General features: G+C 40.7%; 3 protein-coding genes across 4 annotated transcripts; all 3 read right to left on the bottom strand.

Annotated features, from left to right (window-relative positions):
- Nucleotides 1-329: 329 nt before the first annotated feature.
- Nucleotides 330-1,704, bottom strand: LOC136772736 (uncharacterized). The gene is made up of 3 exons (XM_066725863.1): nucleotides 1,281-1,704; nucleotides 1,124-1,192; nucleotides 330-604 (listed from the first exon to the last, which is right to left on the bottom strand). The coding sequence occupies exons 1-3, from the start codon at nucleotides 1,702-1,704 to the stop codon at nucleotides 330-332; spliced, it is 768 nt and encodes a 255-aa protein (XP_066581960.1).
- A 2,166-nt stretch (nucleotides 1,705-3,870) lies between these two features.
- Nucleotides 3,871-7,128, bottom strand: LOC136772689 (uncharacterized). Of its 2 annotated transcripts, XM_066725817.1 has the most exons (4): nucleotides 6,899-7,128; nucleotides 6,613-6,776; nucleotides 5,484-5,766; nucleotides 3,871-5,291 (listed from the first exon to the last, which is right to left on the bottom strand). In XM_066725817.1, the coding sequence occupies exons 2-4, from the start codon at nucleotides 6,734-6,736 to the stop codon at nucleotides 4,388-4,390; spliced, it is 1,311 nt and encodes a 436-aa protein (XP_066581914.1). In that variant the 5' UTR covers nucleotides 6,737-6,776; nucleotides 6,899-7,128; the 3' UTR covers nucleotides 3,871-4,387. The 2 variants fall into 2 exon arrangements, with proteins under 2 accessions (XP_066581914.1, XP_066581915.1); XM_066725818.1 differs by having other exon boundaries at nucleotides 6,613-7,128.
- A 1,899-nt stretch (nucleotides 7,129-9,027) lies between these two features.
- Nucleotides 9,028-11,827, bottom strand: LOC136772855 (uncharacterized). The gene is made up of 3 exons (XM_066726035.1): nucleotides 11,710-11,827; nucleotides 10,725-11,243; nucleotides 9,028-9,395 (listed from the first exon to the last, which is right to left on the bottom strand). The coding sequence occupies exons 2-3, from the start codon at nucleotides 11,230-11,232 to the stop codon at nucleotides 9,028-9,030; spliced, it is 876 nt and encodes a 291-aa protein (XP_066582132.1). The 5' UTR covers nucleotides 11,233-11,243; nucleotides 11,710-11,827.
- Between the last annotated feature and the right edge of the window lie 7,243 nt (nucleotides 11,828-19,070).

Genomic DNA, 19,070 nt, shown 5'->3' with positions numbered 1-19,070 from the left:
AATAATAAATAAATACTGTCTGGACGAATAAAGAAGCAAAGTTTTTGCAAAAAGTAGTAAAACAGTTTTTGGTCGGACTGTTGAGAGTTTCAAAGCCATAAAGGAACAATCCTATTTATATCACATTTCTCACGAATAAATATTAGCATTATCACTTTCTATTCTGTCAATTCTACTCTGTTTCGTAGTCAATGTCACAGTCACAAAATGTAGGTCAGTCACACGTGAACACGCGACCATTTGCTCTTGTTTAAGTAACAAATGGCAATTCGATCAGCCTAAAATTGCGCAAAGAATGTTCTTTGCAACGAATTGCTCGAAAGAGATTATCAAGAAGCTCTCAGGGAGCTGTAGATTTCTGTGTAACCTCTGTAAGGAGATTGCTCGATGTCTTCGTGGTTGGTGGCGCTTCTCTTTCTGTGATGATGGCCGATTTCCTGCGCGTAGACCACGTGGTGCTCGCCACCACCATGATCCTCGTGTCCGCCAGATAATTTCTTTAGCGCAACGACCAGCGATAGTGTCAGGGCTAACGCAGAAACCATCAGTGCTTTCATTGCCAGCATTGCCAAAGCTCCAAATCCAAGGGCGGCCACCATCTTCCCTTTAAACGATACACGAGAAAATTAATTATTTACTGCTTCGTCATTAAGAAAAATATCAGTTAACATTTTGTACTTAATAATTCAATGTCAGTGGAAATGGTGAAATTTTCGCTCGATTTTGACCCAGATAAACACCTATGTCTAACGACTCCTTGCGCAAGTTTACTATAGCATGAGTATTTCCGCTTTTACTTTTTAAGTATCTGGAAGAATCTCGGTCAGACAGGTCAAGCCATTTAGAGGTCATTTCTTCTAAACTCGCTACGTTCCAGTCTCTATGAAAACTCTCACTTCACCTCTTATTCTACCTCCAGCCTCATCGGCGTATACCAACAAAGATTTATTCTCAACTCGAAGCCGAAGGGAAAATTACACGAATACTAATTGACTGTATATATACATATATATTTTTAACTCTGTAATTATTCTAATTTTTAATCTTCAAAATTTACCTCGTGAAAAAACTTTAAAAATAATTCCACGTTTTATAAAGTATATTATATAGAATATATATTTACCCATCATCATAGCCATGAGCAAATATCCACCACCTCCCTTACCGCCACCACCTTTGTCACCTCTGCTTCCTCGGCCTAGGAATAAAAAATTATTTCAACTCTTTCACTGATACAATTTATCAGTAATTATTATCCTTATTGTTATTTTTCTACGAACCTTGACTATTCGGTAAACTAGTCGCGATCAAAGACTCGAAATTGTATGGTAAAATATCAGTCAGCTTAACTTGCAATTGTCGATTTTCCAAAAAATCCATTATCGAACCACTGTGAATCAACCTGGCTTTACGATCAGTAGCACTAGATTTTTTCACCAAACTGATGCCATTAAAAATTTCGATACTCGGACGCGCGGCAGATCTTTCCAGAAATTCTTGCACAATTCTCCTGACTATCCGCACTCCGTGACAGGAGATCGAAGAATTTCCTGGATCCATCGAATCACACGTTCTTGTAAAACCTTTCCAAACGATATTCAAGCTCTTGATATCCTGGTCACACGCAGCAATACTGATTGACATGACAAAAATGAGTAAAATTGAAGGACTGTAGCCCATTCGTTTAAAAGTTAAATTCCCCATTTCTCTCAAGCAACGGAGCACTGAAACTGAATAAAATCTAAGATTAATATAATCCAGCACATATTTAACCAATAAAGTTACAACGTTCGGAATTAAAAATATTTATAATAGTAAATGTATCATTACGTAAATTGGAAGAATTGTTTGGAAGAGAGAAGAGCCTTCGGCGATGATCCGAATGCTGCAACGAATCTGGCAGTAAATCCCATTTATATAGATCTTTATAGTGGAGAGACTACAATAAGAAAAACGTGACAAGGGGACAACGGAAGACAGCGGTGGCTTCCTCACGGACGTTTTTCGTCCGCCCCAAACGGATCGTATCGGACTGGATCGGATCGCTCGTTTCATTTGACGCGAGATTAATTTCCTAGATCTTCATTTTTGTCGCCTTTCAGAGCGTTACAGGTCGATCACGACGCGAAGAGAAGGTGTTCCTTGTCATCACGGATGTTCGTCCGGAGGATGCCACGTACACTAACGTCCTTTTTGTCACTCTTATTCTCTCGGGTAGCATACAAAGGAACACGGTCTTCTGTACTGTTTATAATAACTTTCGCATTATTCTAGATCAGTAGATTCGTCTTGCCAACTGTCTTTCTTAGTCTATCTGACCGCTCTCCGCTTTTAGTGGAGCGGAAGAGAACGTACTGATTGCAAGCAGCATCATAATTTTAACGTGCAATTGGCAGTAGGTGTCATGCTGAAATTAACCTTCAATTTTAAGCACAGATTTTTAACGCTCCTTACATTAGTCTCGACTAATTACCCATATTATTATTTTACTCTAGAAACCTGATTATTTAATTAAAACTTCTAACGCTATAGTGACTCTTCAACCATATTTTTTTTCTATATTTATTATTCAATTATTGTACTATGTTTTTTCCCACTTTCGTCATCAACTTTATAACGGTTGGAAAAAGACCTTACAGCATAGCATTATTAAATTTATCATATATGAACAGCTCGATGAGATAAGATGTCATTTGGAGCATAATTGATCGAATATGGCAGTATAAAGCTAACTGTAAATCAATGTTAAACGTTTCTTCTTATTTTCTCGTTAAATTGAACAAACAGTTTGAAATTATATATAGATTTGAACCCTTGACACATGTCAAGTGGTATTGGGAATTAGATTGATGAAGGGTGAGTGAAAAAAGGTGATTTAATCGTGAGACTGATGCGCCATGGGAGATGATGCTCGCACAGCGACGTATAAAGAGAGTATAATAAAAAGAGCGAGATACGAAACGGAGAGCTTTGAGTCCAGCCGAAGAATGAAATAAGTGGGAAGGGAAAGATTTCTGTGTGTAGGGAGAAAGATGGTAAGATGTAAAAGGAAGGAGTGTTGAAGTGAAGGAAGAGTGAGGGAAGACGGAGAGAAGAGAAGACCAGCAGAATCTAGTTCATCTCTGCATGCCTTTCTCTTCTGTTCCACTTCCCTCCGCATGCTCAATTATATGCTATATACGTACAGAAGCTGATAGGTATAACTAGAGCCGGTTCGAAATCGCCTGCTCGTTCTTCGAGAGGACACGATCGCATACGGACGACCGTATAGTGTCGATTTTAAATATCACATTTACTCTCGAAGAAACTCCACCCTCATTCTATCTATATATGTATAATTTTTCGGACTGTTCTTATGGAAATTTTTGATATCCTTCTATTGTTGTTGTAAATATTCCAACCTTTTGTTTTCTACTTTAAATTATCTTACCAAATTATCTCCTCTGTTTCCTTCATCGATGTGTCCAATTTATTCAATGTCCATTTCTACAAATATATTCCAATTTAAGAAATGTTAATTACTAAAGTTACATCACTGTTATTCACTTGATGATTTTTGACTAGGCAATAAAATATTTATTCTTTTGTTCTTTCTTTTATAGAAACGTAGGCTTTTATACATGGAATAAAATTAACTTTTAGCAAAGTGTTCTTTTAAAATAAGCTGCATCTTAAAGAAAACTTAAAATATAGTAACGATATACATTTCTGATATAAGTACGTATATAGTCATACGTACATATAAAGAATTCCAAAACCTTTAAAGCTTTTCGTGGTTTTCTTGTTAATGTTTAAGAGATATTTTTGATATAAAATATAGTTAAGAAAAGTAATTTTGATTTTAAATACATACCACTGGCTGTTAATTTCAATAAATTCCGTACGAATTGAGAGACTAACAGTAGCTCGTAAGAACTAAGAAAAAAAAGTGCGATAAAACGTAGCGCAGCTGCCAATTTCTCCAGATAATTGCGTTTCAAAAAAAATCTAGGTTAACGTTGCCGGACATATCAGAAACCGAAAGTCGATTTCATGGAGTGGAGGACAGAGATAATTCTTTTCCCATCACCACTCTCTATCTCTCTATCTCCCTTGTACAAAATATCGTCCCTTATCGGATTGCTTCTGATTCTTCTGATCAGGATGGAGAAAGCGACCTCGCGAATTGAGGCCGACTTATTTGAATGACAGATTTTACGGATCACGTGATCAGTAGTTTTCCCTTCGTTGTATCTCATTTTTGGTACCTTCTTAAATCGTAGCAGGTTCCTTCAAACGAGTCGAACGAAAAAATAGAAATTATACATTCACTAACAATTAAAGTAACAAAAAAATATATAATAAAAAAATAGGACCTATAGCAAACTTGACGCTATAAAACTTATCTTTAATGGGATATTATTTTCTTTCCAATCAGATATGGTGAGATTCGAATTCTGTCGCTCACACCATATCTTTTCGGAGCTTGGATTTTTTCTTTAAAAACAAACGATTTGAGTTTATTGTTATGATATAGTTTAACGTCACTCTTTTTAACATCGTTCGCTTCGTAAAACTTGCATCGAAGAAGACCACCGGTCTTAAAATTACGTTTTTCCCGATAAACTATGTCAGGTGTTTCCGAATTAGAATTGGAGGGGTCTACGACTGTTAAAGGATAGACGGTTCTTGCGTAATTCCTCTCTTTAGAATTTGTTGGAAAATTGTTTTTCTGAATCTCATCCGATGACGCAAGGACCAACTGGGTAGCTGACGACTGTGTACGTACATTAGGTTCTTTTTCATTATTTGTCTTAATATTATCAAACTTATAATAATTTCTGCGAAATGCTTCTGCTATCGCCTCTTTTTTAAATTTCTTGCTGAAATCAATCGACGAATTATCAATGTCAAAATCTGTCGATGCATGGTCATTGAAGTTCGGTGAGTCATTTGGCATGAATTCATCATTGAATACAATGCTGTTTTTTATATTAACGGGATACGAGCTGTGAGTCAGGCTGAAATCGGAAGCGTTTACAGCGATCGGTGTGAAGCCTGTTGGTAAAAGAGAAGGATCGCTTTGAGTGTGGTAGTTTCGGAGTGGATCCTCGCCAGTTTCTTTTACCCAACGGCACTGGTACTTTCCCAAAGCGTTAGCATCCGAGTTTAGTCCGTCGTACACGAGGCTTTCCTGCTTCAGCTGGTTTTCAGGAACTTTGTACAGATGTCGTTCGTCGTTCTTCTTTTTACTTCTACTCGCAGATCCATAGATACCATCTCCTCGGCCCAAGCTTCCACTTTGAAGAAACCTGAAGACTCTCACAGTTACATTCGGTCATTCGAAGCTATTATAGATTCGTCTGCATTGTAACAGACAAATTTATTTTACTCGACAAATCCATTTCAAATCAAATGCACTAATTTTCCTTCGTTTATTACGAAAAGTTTATCCGATACAATGCAGAATAAAAAGATGCTTCGATCAACGACGAATAACGTACTCAAAATTTTGGCCCAGTTGGAGTGGTTCCGGATTCCAGTAGGTAAAATCTGCAAAACGATGGTCCTCGAACTGTGGAGCGGCCTGCCATTTCAGGTTGTCACCGGTGAGATAGTTTTTCATGCCCATAACAGCTGATATCAATAAACTGATATTCGAGCCCAAAAAATTCATGACACCCAGTAGGGCAATCTTCGACAGGAATACAGGAAGCAGTAAAAGAAATTTCAAGCCAATCGTAGCCAGGGTTGGAATCAGGAGCAGCTTGCTTACGATAAATGTTCCTGCCGGATAAAATGCACTTTTGATTATATGAAACATCATGAAATCACATAATTTGAATTAGAAACAGATATGTCAACAGCATTGATGAAAAAAGAGAAAGGAAATTTTCTGGCACATTGTTCTACTTGCTGGTAAATTTTTCTCATTCGTGGGATTGATAAATCGTATATGTTGTGTTTACCACTCCTGGTCAGCATACTACAAAATAACTTCACGCAAACTGCCACACCTGCCGCTAAAGTCCCGCTAAGTTCCGCAAAGCGGAGCATCAAGTTAACAGTACGAAAAAATATAATGTCTCAGTTTCAGCGTGTCTTTTGGCACGAAGGAACTCGCTCGGTTACATTAAATATATTTCAGGTTCTACGAATACCGTTCCTATCAAATCGCATATAAATAATCGTAATATTTCATAACGAGCAGGTTGCACTCGTATTTAAATGGATCTTATTACGCGTGGGTTTTGCAGCGGATTTTATCATCCGTTAAATTAACTCGATTCCACTAAATTATAATTATAATATCGGTAGAAAGAGTAGAGTTTTTTGCCTATCGATAAAAGGCCTTGAGACGTCGGTATTGTAACACTCTTCCGGGCGATGAATAGTCAAGGTCGTCTAAACGCCGCGGATATGGCGAACCCATCCGTCGATAGAGCAGTGCGCATCCTTTCCCGTTACGGTTTAATCCTGCATATAAATTACAACTCGTTTCTAAATTGATATTTCTTTTCCCCCTTTTTTCGAGACTGTTCACGATTATGATTTTTAGCAGTCGATAGGTATATAGGAATTGGGTTAACCTTGAGAGCAGGTAGAACAGGAAGAATATCCATCGAGACTTACGTTTACCTGGTCCTTCCGCGAGCGTGTCGGTTCTCGCATCTTTCCTCCCCACAGCCGCGCAAAATGCACCGCTTGTCAATACGAAGAGTAGAAAAATCGTCCTGAGTCTGATTCTTCCGCACATTTTTTTCGACTGTCCGCACTAAAGGATAGACGCGATGAAACTACACAGAGAGAATGCTGTAAGCGCTTTTTTCTTTGTTCGATGTTCGTTAAAAATGACATAATTGCAACGTTGCTTTGCCGTAACAAATAAAGATAAGTGGACACCCTGAGCGGAACGCACATTTGGTCACCTCGGACGCCTTCTTCAGTAATTATTCCTCGGGAAAGATGCATTTTACTGTTTTTCCAGATCGAAGTACCGTAATGCCACCTGAGAGTTGAAATATATTGCGAAATAAAATTCAAATTAGCGCGCGCAATATACTTTCGCACGGAACGTTCAAAGGCGTTCGAGTTAACCTTGCGAAGGACATTTTAAATTTAGCCTATCTGGGACAGGGCCCAACCCGCCTCGTTAATTTCATTCAACCATAACGACGCGATTAAATTACACATTATCTCTATTAAAGCGTCTCGATCATTTCCAATCTCGATATCTGCCTTATCAAAATATACTAGTTATCGTATAGCTGCGATGCTGCGATAATAAATTTCCTTTGCGTCACGTCTCCACTTTCCCAAACATTTTTACCTTTCGTGAAAATATATCCCGAGTATCACACTACTGGCCTACTTATGTACACTCGATACTTATCTATATAAACTTTTTTATAACCTCCACTTCGTCCGCATGCTCTTGTATAGGAAATACAGAGCATACGCCTATGTGCGTGCGATATAAACAAACGGAATCAAGGTTCGCTCAAATAAGTTTCTATCTTTTAAACAGAAAAGAGGGGTGGACAATGAGGGGTGATGGAAAAGACAACTGTTAAAAAAACAATAAATATTTATTCTTACAACAATAACATAAACGTAACGTTATTATACAGTTTGCACTCTTCGACGGTGAGGCGAAATAAGTTAATCGTAGAATAAGAGTAGGATGAGAGGGATATAGTTACACGTAGCAGCTTCTGCACTTGACCTGCACAGTTTCGGTTCCGTCTGTTAATTTTCGTCGAGCTGGATCGAAAGAGTCGGATGAGTTTCGCTTGAGAAAATGAGAAAAAGCTGATCTCGTCGGTCCGTCGTATAATGGGTTTCGACTACTTTTGAGCGTGGTGGTAACGGTGTGATGACAGATTTCTCATCGATCGATGCACGAGAAAGGTGACTGTGTTGCGGTGTGAAAGGTTGAACGATCAAACGAGCAAAACGAACGAAGGAAAAGGAAGCACGAGGGAAATTCAGAGCACTCGCGACGTCCGCGATCCTGCTAATTAACTCCACGAGTGGAATTTTCTTCGTACTAGTTTCGAGCGTGCAGTAATGGTGGAGATGTGTGAGGTGAACGTCGGTCCTGTAAATCGTCCGTGAGCAGCTTTAGTCTGGAAAGTAGGTAAGCCGTGCGAAGAGCGAGCAAAGCGTATAGTGCGTGGCGTGCTTGACCAACGCACCACTCGAAAGCTACGCTTGGCTTGCCTCTGCAGCACTAATCCGTAATCCGTAAATTGTAATCTGTTATCTGTAATCAGCGGTACTATGTAGTATATATCCGTTACACGTGCCCTACTGTATAGTACGAGAGAAAAAAGTCTATCGTTATTATAATGTCCCGTGTGTCGTATGTGAGGCGAGGTGAGAGAGATGGAGCGATGGGGATGGAGTAAAAATAGAGAAGTAGAGGGGGGAGAGAGAGAGAGATAGGGAGAGTAAGATAGATGTACATATACTGAGAGGGAGAGAGAGATAGAGAGAGAGAGAGGAGGGCAGAGAGGAGAAAGAAGAAGAGAGGAGGAGAGAACACAGAGGTAGAGAGAGAGAGAGAGTGAATCAGTGACGCGAGGCAAGATCAAGCTTAGCTTCAGGATCCGCATACATCGGTATAGCAACGAGAAACATGCGTGGATCTTGATGAGAGCCCAGCCTTAACATGATGAGGAACAGGGATGAGCGAGTGAGAATAAGAATCGTCGCATGGACGGAGTAGGAAGAAGAGAAGACGAAGAAGTGGAAGAGGTGAAAAGATGGCGAAGGTAGAGAGTAGAGATTGAAAAATTAGAATGAGCATGAAGAGAGTAATACATATAGAACGACGATGAAGGGGTCGAGAGAAGTGGTTGGAGGGAAGAGTGGGGGAATCTCGTCAATAAATAATGCTAAAAATTAAATCTATAACGGCAAGAACGTGCTCCGTGCGAGAGTCCAGGGTGCAAAAGGACTGAGATCGCGATTGATGCAGGATTCTGGAGAATCTCAAGGGGGTAGGGGTAGTGCCAGATCCTTCGCGATTCTCTCATGAAATGCTCACTGAGCGTGCGCTGAGTAAGCGAGATCGTGGGCGTCTTGTTGTCCTACGGTTGGTACTTGGCCGTGGAAGGTTCTTGCCCATCCGCTCGAGTAGCTGTCGCCACCACCGTGTCCGTGGTCGGAGCTGAAGGAATGACTGGCGGAGTGGTGTGGGTGAGCCACTACCTCGTAAGTCACGTGTTTCTGGTGAGAGAAGAGCTTCTTCAGGCCGATGATACCGGCGAGAAGAAGAGCGATCTTCGACAGCAGCAGAGCTTTTCCTACGAGCAGAGCCAGCCCCTTGAAGGCCAAACCACCGATCAGACCGATCTTCAGTACAGCTGCAGCCAACAGTGGTCCCATGTTGCCTCCCTTCTTCCCACGACCTACGAAAACAAACGTTATTTACCTTAAACTCTGTCTCCTCCTCCACTGCTCGTAAATACTGGCTAAGAAAGCTACTTTTTCATCGTTTATACTCCTCTGCAATTACCTTTTTCCGATCATCTAGCAGAAAGATCGATCGACCAAGCGTACGTACTACGCTCCCAACCTTATTTTAAACCGTTATCACTTTCGTTCGTATTTCTATGCGTCAGTAAACAACAGGGGTACTCTCGAAGGATTCCTCCAACTTTCTAATGGACGGGATAGCAGGTAAATCTAGCGACGTGTAACGGATAAGCACGAATGTACCGTATGTACTCTTGTAAATAAAACAATTAAATTGGAGATACAGCACTCCTGACTTACATTTGCAAACATGAACGTGGAGTACGAAACGACCTAGTCACCGTCCAAACTAGCCGATTAGGAAATAAAATGTCTTGAGCATACGGGGAACGTAGGACGATGATGCGAAAGAACGGAATATAAACTTATGCTAATCTAGCGTTATATATGCTATACGATATGCAATGTAATTGACTGTGAAAGAAAATAATTCAATCTCGTAGACTATGGGCAAAAGTAGTACAGCGGATTCTGAAATTTGAATATAATGCCGAATCGGGGTTTGTACCTTCCCACAGTGTTCGATCAATTCACAGGTAAAGCAGAATCAGTGATTGCTCGCGAGATTTTCTACTTTCGGAAAAATGGCAATTATACAGTAGAAATGCTCAAAGTTTCAAGCATCGTCTCCTCTAGCCGACCTTGTAAAAAGTTTGGATAGATTTTGTGGGTTAATTGGAAAAGTCTAATTAAAAAGGTGCTGATTTCATAGTTGAGTAAATTTACGAAGATTGCGCGCTGGATGCTTATATACCTGCAGTGTCAATTCGATCTTTGGAGGAACCGAGAGGAATGAAGCGCGAGGAAGAAATGAGATTATTTTTCACGATTTAATAAGGGTGTTGCTTTGAATAGAGTCATTAAGGCCTGTCTGGCCGATATCAAAAGAAAATATGTGGGTTAAAGCGAAAGGTGAAGAAAAAAAGGAGGGAACAACGTAGGCCTTGAAGATTAAACGGAGAAATATTTGAATTGCAGACGTTTAGCGGTACCGATTCGTAAGAATGAGAAAAACATAGTAGGTTAAAACGGGAAACTGTCGTTTTCACAGTTGATCGGGTTGACTAATGCTGAAAATGCGAAAGCTTGGGCATTAATGGAGAATTATGTAGGCTGATGGAGCTGGGTAGAGAGGAGAAGAGCGTCGGGAGGACGTTATTGGAGCAGGTGAGAAAAGAATAATAATAAAGAGGAGAGATTACCATCTTGCACTGCTACATTGTCTGCACGCTCGATGGAGAGACCCAGATTGAGGGAGCCGCTCTCATCCTCGGAAGCGGAAACGACAACGTCGTCCTCTGGAAGAATCCTCCACTTGATGCTTCTGGACTTGACAAAGGCGTAGACCTTGCTGGCCACGAGGTCAAGAACCTCCGATTCGTCGTCCTTGCTCCTGCCTGATTCGAAGGAGATGACTTCCTCGGTGGCTTGGCTCGTCTTGCGGATTTCAATGTCGTCTGTCAGCTCGATGGACGCCTTCTTCAACAGTTTGTTCATGTAGGTCACTAATTTTAGCATGACGCAACTGCTGATGTCATTCTGGGAGCATTTGTTGTTCAATTTGCGTAGAAGCTCTTCCTCGTATTTGGCCCGGTCCGACAGCGTGACGGTCTGCTGCTCGAGCACGCTGATCTTGTCGAGCTTCTCCAGGGGGCTGGCCAAGCACGTGCCAAGCACGAAGATGAAAAATAGTACCAAAGCTACCTTCATCCTGTCTTTTTCTGCAAAACACCCAAAACAGACATTTCCCTTTATTCGCCTACTCGACCCTCGACTCTCTATTGCACCTATATATGCATATAACCCGCGAAACGTTAATATAAGCGTTTACTTTGATATCTCGAAACCCGTGTAGTAGCTGCAGATACGTACGTGCGTGGGCACTGAAAGAATCTCAATTAAGTCGTTGCGTGTTACAGATGAACTTGATTGATAGTGAACAATTTTCGATTACTCGAATGTGCCCGATAGAGAAATGAAACTCAAGAGAAGATTTATATAAACTTGATATGCTACTGTATATATATATATATATATATATATATAATATAGTGTACAATAAAAGATCACTTGGAACAAAATGACGAATATCGGCACAGTTACAAATTACGATGGCACAAAGTAAGCAGACGTCGATCGTGCAATTATCCTGGACGAAAAATCGTTGTGAAAAATCGTTCTTCGTACCTGATTGGAAATCCGATAAAGCCGAACCTCAAACACCGGTGGCTAGGGGCACACTCGCTGTTACCTGCGTGGCTAGTCGACACACGGAGGAGGCCCTTTTTCGACGCGTGAACGAGCGGAGCAAGGCTTCTGAACCCGCGTCTCGCCCCGGCCACTTTATATACGTAGATCTCGGCTTGCTGGATACGAGGCATGCACGATCGAAGAAGAGGGACCACCTCCTGCAGGAGGTGTAGCAGAGTCTCTAGAAGCGTGGCGGTGGTCAGCAAGAGAGAAGGTGGTGGTTAGGTTGGAGTGGAGTGGTTGCCTTCGAAACTTCCTCCTTACCTTACCTTAGCTCGCTTTACCTTACCTTACTTACCTCACCTTGCTTTGCCTTGCCGTTGGGCCTCGACATTCCCCCCCCCCCTCCCCCTTCTCTCTCCCCTTTATATCCTTCCCACCGCCCAATGGTAGTGGGGCTGTGCACCAGAGATCTCGTGGGATCCGCACGGTACAGGAGACAGGAGAACACGAAGAGAAAGAGAGACCAAACTCACGAGATTCTTCTCCATCGCGTACGCAAACTGGTTCCCGCTCGTGATCCACGCTGCAAACACGACCTCGCACACAGTCACTCCTCGTACTACACGTACTCTTACCTCTGCAACCTGTATGCTCCGCCACGCACAATTCGATACGTTCCTTTTTAATATCGTGAGCCACTTTACATTTGACACAAACAAACTGCCTATCATTAATTCATTCCCATTCACCTTGCCATTTAATTAACAACTATACCCACGCTACCCAACAATGTGCCTATACCCAACTTCCAATCATTATTTACCGCTACTACATAATATATATATATATATATATATACTCTTATATTAGGGCTACAACACCTTTCATCCAGAATTCAACAGGAATATACATATATAGGACACTTCCCATATCATCAGCCACTTTGCAGCTTTATTTCTCATTCCCGGCTCTCTCGATTCTGACACACCGCTTCTTCGCGTTCCCTCGCTCAATTTAACGCGTTAACAACGGTGAAATTGATTTGAGCCTGATAAATTAATGTTAAACGCCAGGACTTGTATCGATGAGTTGACAAAGAAGGACTTTCCGCAACAGTTGAAACCCGAGTAGCCTTGTCGCAAATAATACAATAAGCCAAATTGAGAGTAAGCATCCAGCTCGTTGCGGATATATTTCATAAAGATAAAGCCTTGTAGGCGGGCAAAGGGGAGGGGTACGTCGAGTCGGATCAAGCGATCTCATTAGAAATTGAGTATTGGAAGTAGCAGGAAAGATTTAGGTTAGCGCGAAAGTATAAACTAGTTTCGAGACTGGAGATCCGTGGTGAATTTGGCGGAGAAATTGTTTGGAGCTGTGGGGCTATATAGAAGCTTATAAGGGGTCGTCGCACACGGGTACAAAGAACCAAGTGAGGAGTAAAAAAGGTATTGGCACAGGCTCTTTGGCGGGTCAGACTGCGCGAGTTTGTGAATAGCTGGTGATGGTGATGGTACCCAGTGTATACTTGAACTTGTGGCTGTAAGAGGGATTGTGCTAGTGCGGGTGCGTGTACATGTATGTATACACCGGGCCAGCCCGACCCACCACGAGAACCGTGTCACGGATGTGGAGCACGCACGCCATTTATCCCGCCTGAATCTATCTTGCGCCGTGAGCATCTCTTTGCCGGTTAGGCTTCCGTCATTGCCACACCAAGAAAACACGTACCATATATATACAAGATGCTTATAATATATATATATATATATATAGTATATCTAATCCGTCCAGATAAATTTGAGAAAATCGCTACGCGCACTTTGGCTTTTAGGCTAGAGAAAATACGATCGTGCGAGCTGACGATCCTAGCGGAAAAACAATCTCGTGGAAAAAGTCTCGTAGATGTACTAAAGCGGAACCGCATCCGCCTCAACGGTGCTCCAATAATACACGAATTCCATCAGCTTCTCCCTTTTCATATAAAATCTGATCGATAACCGATCTTTTTATTAGATTTTTCTTACTTTCCTCTTGATTCCGATATAACTGGGTCCCTCTCTCTCTCTCTCTCTCTCTCTCTCTCTCCTCTTTCTTGAAATTGATCGACCGACTTTGATCACAATGGAACTTTCATATCTCCATCCAAAATTCTTCCTCTTTAGAGTCGACTGATTTAGGATAATAGCGATACGTTATCGAACCTTATAATTTAAGGGAAACGCGCAATTTTCGCAGATCACTTTACCCACATCTAGCTCGACGGTATTTCGCAGGAAGGAGGCTTTCCGCATAGTGTCGAAGCGAAACAGGCTATAATGGCTGAACTGAAAGAATGCGTAACTATAACGACGCACTCAATGAGTTTCCCGCAGACTCCTCGCTGGCCTAGTAATGCAATTACGGAATATCGTTTAAGAATCGCCATACTTCAATGGTAGTTTATCAGTTACACGCTGTAATTACGACCTGATAACTTCTTCGTGAGATTGATTCGTTTAAAAAAGACCACCCTTTGGAACTAACGAGACGAGCAATGCGAGAACAAGTCCCTATATTAATCTAGCAAATGAATTATTTAAAAGGTTGACCGACCCTTTGAAGAAAATAAGCCCGATGAAGTAAATGTTCTGTAGGATATATTTTGCTCGCAGGTATATAGTCTCTCTCTCTCTCTCTCTCTCTCTCTCTCTCTCTCTCTCTCTCTCTCTGCGTCTGGATGAGGCTGTAATATGAACTTGGTTTATGAGACGCGTTGGGTGTTAAGTTGAAACAATTTGAAAATGACAGAAATTTGTACATCATTGGAAAGAAAATAGTGATAGTTTCTTGACGTTGCGAGGTTAGTCTTACGTCCATTCCCAGAATAAAATTGCAGGCTGCTTCGTCGCTCTGGTGCCACAGCTGTTCTGCAATCTGCAACAATTGGAATTCTAGTAACGCTATCGAAAGCTATCTGGGACGTCACAAGTTAACCAATACTGTTATGAAAATAACGACTGGCGAATAATGTGACACAGGATGAGGGGAGTATCGATATTGCAGGGTAAATCTTAATTTCATGTTATACGAGCTAGAATTGTTTTCTGATGAGTCAAACAGCGGTATTGGGATCTAGATCATAGCGCGAACACAACTTGGTGGTTAATTCGCACGTTGAACATGAGTGAACACGATCACGAAGAGCAGCGAGTTATGATGCCGGATTCTTAAAATTAACATACCTCGACGAGGTTGCAATGTGTATCTTCTATTAAAGGGGCGCCCCTCGTACTCCTTGCGCATACTCGCTGGGTGTAAAAGACGCGACAAAGTCTGCTTGGGATGGAGAAATCTTTGAAACCTGGTAAAGACTCAGTTGCAAGAAGCAAAAACTTGTTCACAACGTTCCGTGTCATTTTCAAATGGTTACGCTGGTCTTAAAAGGTTCCCTGCATCTACCAGATGTATATTCAGAGCTTTGATGCTACTTAAGAAATCTTTAATTCATTTGTCTCTTTATTTTTCTGTAATCCTTCGAATTACATACCTTATTTAATCCTTACCTAGTTTATACTACTTCCATTGTACAAAAGAAATCGGCGCTTCGCGTTTAACTCTTTTCAAACACATTTTCACTATCTCGGAAAGCCTGTTTTCTCCACTACTATTCGTAAAACAGTTATCATTGTATGAAATGATGTGGATTCGGAGAAATACATTTATTAAGTGCAAATCGTTTTTTCTTTCGATATCTACTATACTTACTTAATTGCGCACGATCAAGGTCTCTAAGTATAAGCACGACATTTCATGCTACTGTTATTTTCAATTTTTCCATTCACGTACATCGTTGCATGTATTTGCACGAAAGTGTAGAAAGAGTCATTTTCACAATGACAATCACTCCGTTGAACAAAATAATGTTTGCTCGAAGCGCATGTTTACCGATTGTTTTTAAGCTTTTCTTGAAAATTAATTAAAACTGATCGCTCGTAACGTAATGTTTATCATTAATCATTGCAGCAGAGAGTTGGTTAAGTCGTTGGGGATAAAAAGTTAATTGGCTAAATGACTATAAAATTGATTGGTCCAAGAGCGGCTTCGATGCATAAAAGATTTTTGCTACACGTAAAGTAATTCATCTTTCTTTATGCTAATTTTTTCCCCATGTTAATGGACTCGCGAGTAAAAATTTCCCGGCACAGAAACTGATTTATGCTAACGCGATTCCGATCGCCTCAATTATATCTTTCGTATGTAGCTGTGGCGTGCTGAAGAAAGAAGGCAATCTTTACACTTCGGTCATTTAGCAAATTCTTACAGCCTTTCGGTGTTTGTAATTTTAGGTTTGTAATTAAACTGCGATTTACCGACTGTTAAATCCGGTAATCTGTGCATTGATGTTCACCGAGCGAATAGAGAATATCTCTTTTAACGCGGAAGGGGGCTACAAAACGGCGCGTATAGTCTTCTACTTTGCTTTCTTTCACGCCAGTATAATCATAGATGGATACGTTGATTAGCTCAACTTAAGTAAGATGGAGCCATAAAAGCTTTTTACCATGAAATAGCATCGGTTAAGCCAAGTGATGCATAAACTGGAGCGAAAATTAGTGCTATATGTATAAAATAGTCACTATATATAGGGATAATAATAGCAATGCTCATATACGGCAGCAGCTGTATAAGCGTGTTGGATCGATGTGCGCCATCCGTAATGAAGAGAAGGTCATCGGTGATGACTGAATTCAAATAAGCTTCCCAATAAGTCATCCTTTAACGTCCCACCGCGCGTCTCTGTATAATGTTTGTGATACCTACTGACGTTGATTATTCGTGATACAATGGATATTAGATTTACACCTTTCTTCTATAAAAAGTGTATCGAGCGTTTCACCCACTAACAGTAAATTATCCCTCTTAATGAATAAAGTCATAATATTTATTCTGAGAGTCATAAGAGATAACGAGCGTGTAAAGCGACATGATGGACTACGTAAACACCGCGTATCGGCATCGGTTCTCAGGAAAGATTTGCATAAGAGCGTAGCACGCGCAAAGTATTACATCGCACAATGGATATTCTACACTCATAAGATTCTTGCGTAGATCATGGGAATATTGTAATATTAATTATTTTCCATCTAATATATTCCATATAGTATGGACGCTCACTGTTACTCTTATTAAATTGCGAGCATCCCCTATAATTTTTATAACGATAATAACAATAAACTTTTCGTATGGAGAACATTTTAGAATTGCAAGCATGGAAGTTGGTTAAACGGTTGGTTTTTTAGAGAAGCTGTATTATACACAGAAATACAGAGAAAATTCAACGGACATGTATCGAATATTAAGCACGAGCGCAGGTATATTAATCCGAGGCGTCCGTATGTACGCGAGCAGCAAACATAACGGCGCCTGCTGGAAGAAAAAGCTTGAGAGATATTACTTTAGCATGAAATCGCCAGCAGCAGTCTTCTTTGATTCTCGAGCATAGTTTTTCTTTTCCAAGCCATTTGCGCGGCTTTCGCGCAGAGTTCAGAGGTCAAGATCGGGACCTAGCCGCGAAAGCTCGCCTCTCATTCTTAACTGGTCGGCCAGAGCCAGGTTTCGTATATACTATGTATATAATGTAAGTATTATAGTGACCGTGTACAGTCAGCGCAAGTAGATACCGTGGGAGGTGTGTGTGTTTTCGTAGCCCACAGAACCGTTATGTTGAATTCCAATCGGACGTTTCGTCAGAGATCGCACAGCTTGGTCAATGCTGGACCAACACGATATATCGAGGTGTGGGTGTCGTGGGACCAAGCGATAACTATAACCCATCATGACTATATTATTCTATTTTTTCTATACCACTGAGATTTATACCCGATCCGTGAAAGACCGAGAGCCGGAACGATATCGCCTGCGTTTCGTTAACTTTCTCTCGGATAACCTTCTTTCCCAATTTTTTTGCTCCTTTCAACGCCACTGCATCTTCTTTTGTCCGCCACTATATACTGCACATTCATTAATCACACCTTCGAAAGAAACGACGTACCGAGTTTTTTCTACTCATCGATCTTAACGAGCTTAACACTCGATTGGAATATCAGGCTTAATTAATTATCCCAGTTGTACATGCTAATTTGTTCCCGCCCGAGAGTAATTGTTCGTAATCTTGATAAATAATGTCTTTTGATTTTTTTCTTATTATAGGTTGGGCATAATTAATCTTGGAAATCTGTTGCTCTTAATATTGCTTTATGGAGTTTAAGAACACGTATGGAACATCGATATCGAGGCCGCTAAATGGACCTCGCCTTGTCTGCTCTAGTACATTCCCTCTGCTATAGCATTACCTCTATAGGTATCTCTCGCATGGAGATATATCAAAAAGCCCATTACCGACCTTGATTTCGAGCTCCTAATGTCATCAAGATACCGAATCAGTGTCAGACTGTAATAATATGGAGCCTCGTGTAACACGGATGTACCCAAAAGTATCGTATTCCTAATTAAAATCATGGATGAAAGACTTCAGACACGTATCACTTTACCTCTCAAGAATTTTTAATATCAAGGGCCCTCCCATTGGTCATCGATCTGATTAATGAAAAAAGTTACGTGTATAATTATTATTTACTAAAAAATAGTAATTTAAAATAAAACGTATCGTATCTCTCTATATGTATACTCAATGGAAAATATCAACTCTGTTCGGAATGACTATGTACATTTGTGGAATCTTATAAGGACGATAAACATGCGAAAGCAAAGAATAGAATTCAGTTCTCTAATTAAAATCGCGCGAAGAACATTTGATGCAATGTTAATTCTCATTGTCATTTCTCTTTACAATTACAGGAAGACGTTCCAGTTACGGTTTAGATGGACGCTACAAAAGAATATTATGAATTTCAAGACAAAACTTCCTATTAAGTACAAAATAACCTAAGCCTGTAATTAGCGCGTAGAACGGGGAAAGAGAAAAAAAGAAATTTTGATCAAATCTGATAAGCGCTACGCGAGCGTTTTAAATTTCTCAAGGTCATATCGTGCACGCACGAGCACGAAATACTTCCGGTACACAGCTTCTGAAAGTATATGGGATACTCGAAAAGTCGAACGAACCAGTTTCCTTCGTGGATATTGCTTTCGCTACGCGTTATGCTAATATCTCGCAAGACCGTGTAGGAAACCGCTCTTACAGTTTACATTAGAAATATGGAAGAGTAAGTTACCGAAGGGGAACCCCCAACTTGAACATGGTCTCCTGCTTAAATATATAATTCCCAAACAAAAACATCAACGATAACGATACCCCTTTCGCATAATCTATCCAATTTTTGATAGTTCGAACGTCGAATACAGTCGTGAAGACT

The sequence above is a fragment of the Prorops nasuta genome, unplaced genomic scaffold (assembly GCF_024137725.1).
Source record: "Prorops nasuta isolate Cenicafe-Biocafe unplaced genomic scaffold, Cenicafe_Pnas_1.2 PNAS00004, whole genome shotgun sequence".
NCBI classification, from domain to species: Eukaryota; Metazoa; Arthropoda; class Insecta; order Hymenoptera; family Bethylidae; genus Prorops; species Prorops nasuta.
The sequence above is the reverse complement of the archived record's forward strand: the minus strand, read 5'-3'. Positions and strand labels throughout refer to the sequence as shown.

Coding starts and splice junctions, on each gene's coding strand:
- LOC136772736 (XM_066725863.1), bottom strand. CDS start 1,704: ATGGGGAATTTAACTTTTAAACGAATGGGCTACAGTCCTTCAATTTTA. Junction 1,193..1,280: donor TAGTTTACCGAATAGTCAAG/GTTCGTAGAAAA, acceptor TCCTAGGCCGAG/GAAGCAGAGGTGACAAAGGT. Junction 605..1,123: donor GCTCATGGCTATGATGATGG/GTAAATATATAT, acceptor TATCGTTTAAAG/GGAAGATGGTGGCCGCCCTT.
- LOC136772689 (XM_066725818.1), bottom strand. CDS start 6,736: ATGTGCGGAAGAATCAGACTCAGGACGATTTTTCTACTCTTCGTATTG. Junction 5,767..6,612: donor CGCGGAAGGACCAGGTAAAC/GTAAGTCTCGAT, acceptor TTTATCCGGCAG/GAACATTTATCGTAAGCAAG. Junction 5,292..5,483: donor CAACTGGGCCAAAATTTTGA/GTACGTTATTCG, acceptor GAGAGTCTTCAG/GTTTCTTCAAAGTGGAAGCT.
- LOC136772855 (XM_066726035.1), bottom strand. CDS start 11,232: ATGAAGGTAGCTTTGGTACTATTTTTCATCTTCGTGCTTGGCACGTGC. Junction 9,396..10,724: donor CAATGTAGCAGTGCAAGATG/GTAATCTCTCCT, acceptor TTGTTTTCGTAG/GTCGTGGGAAGAAGGGAGGC.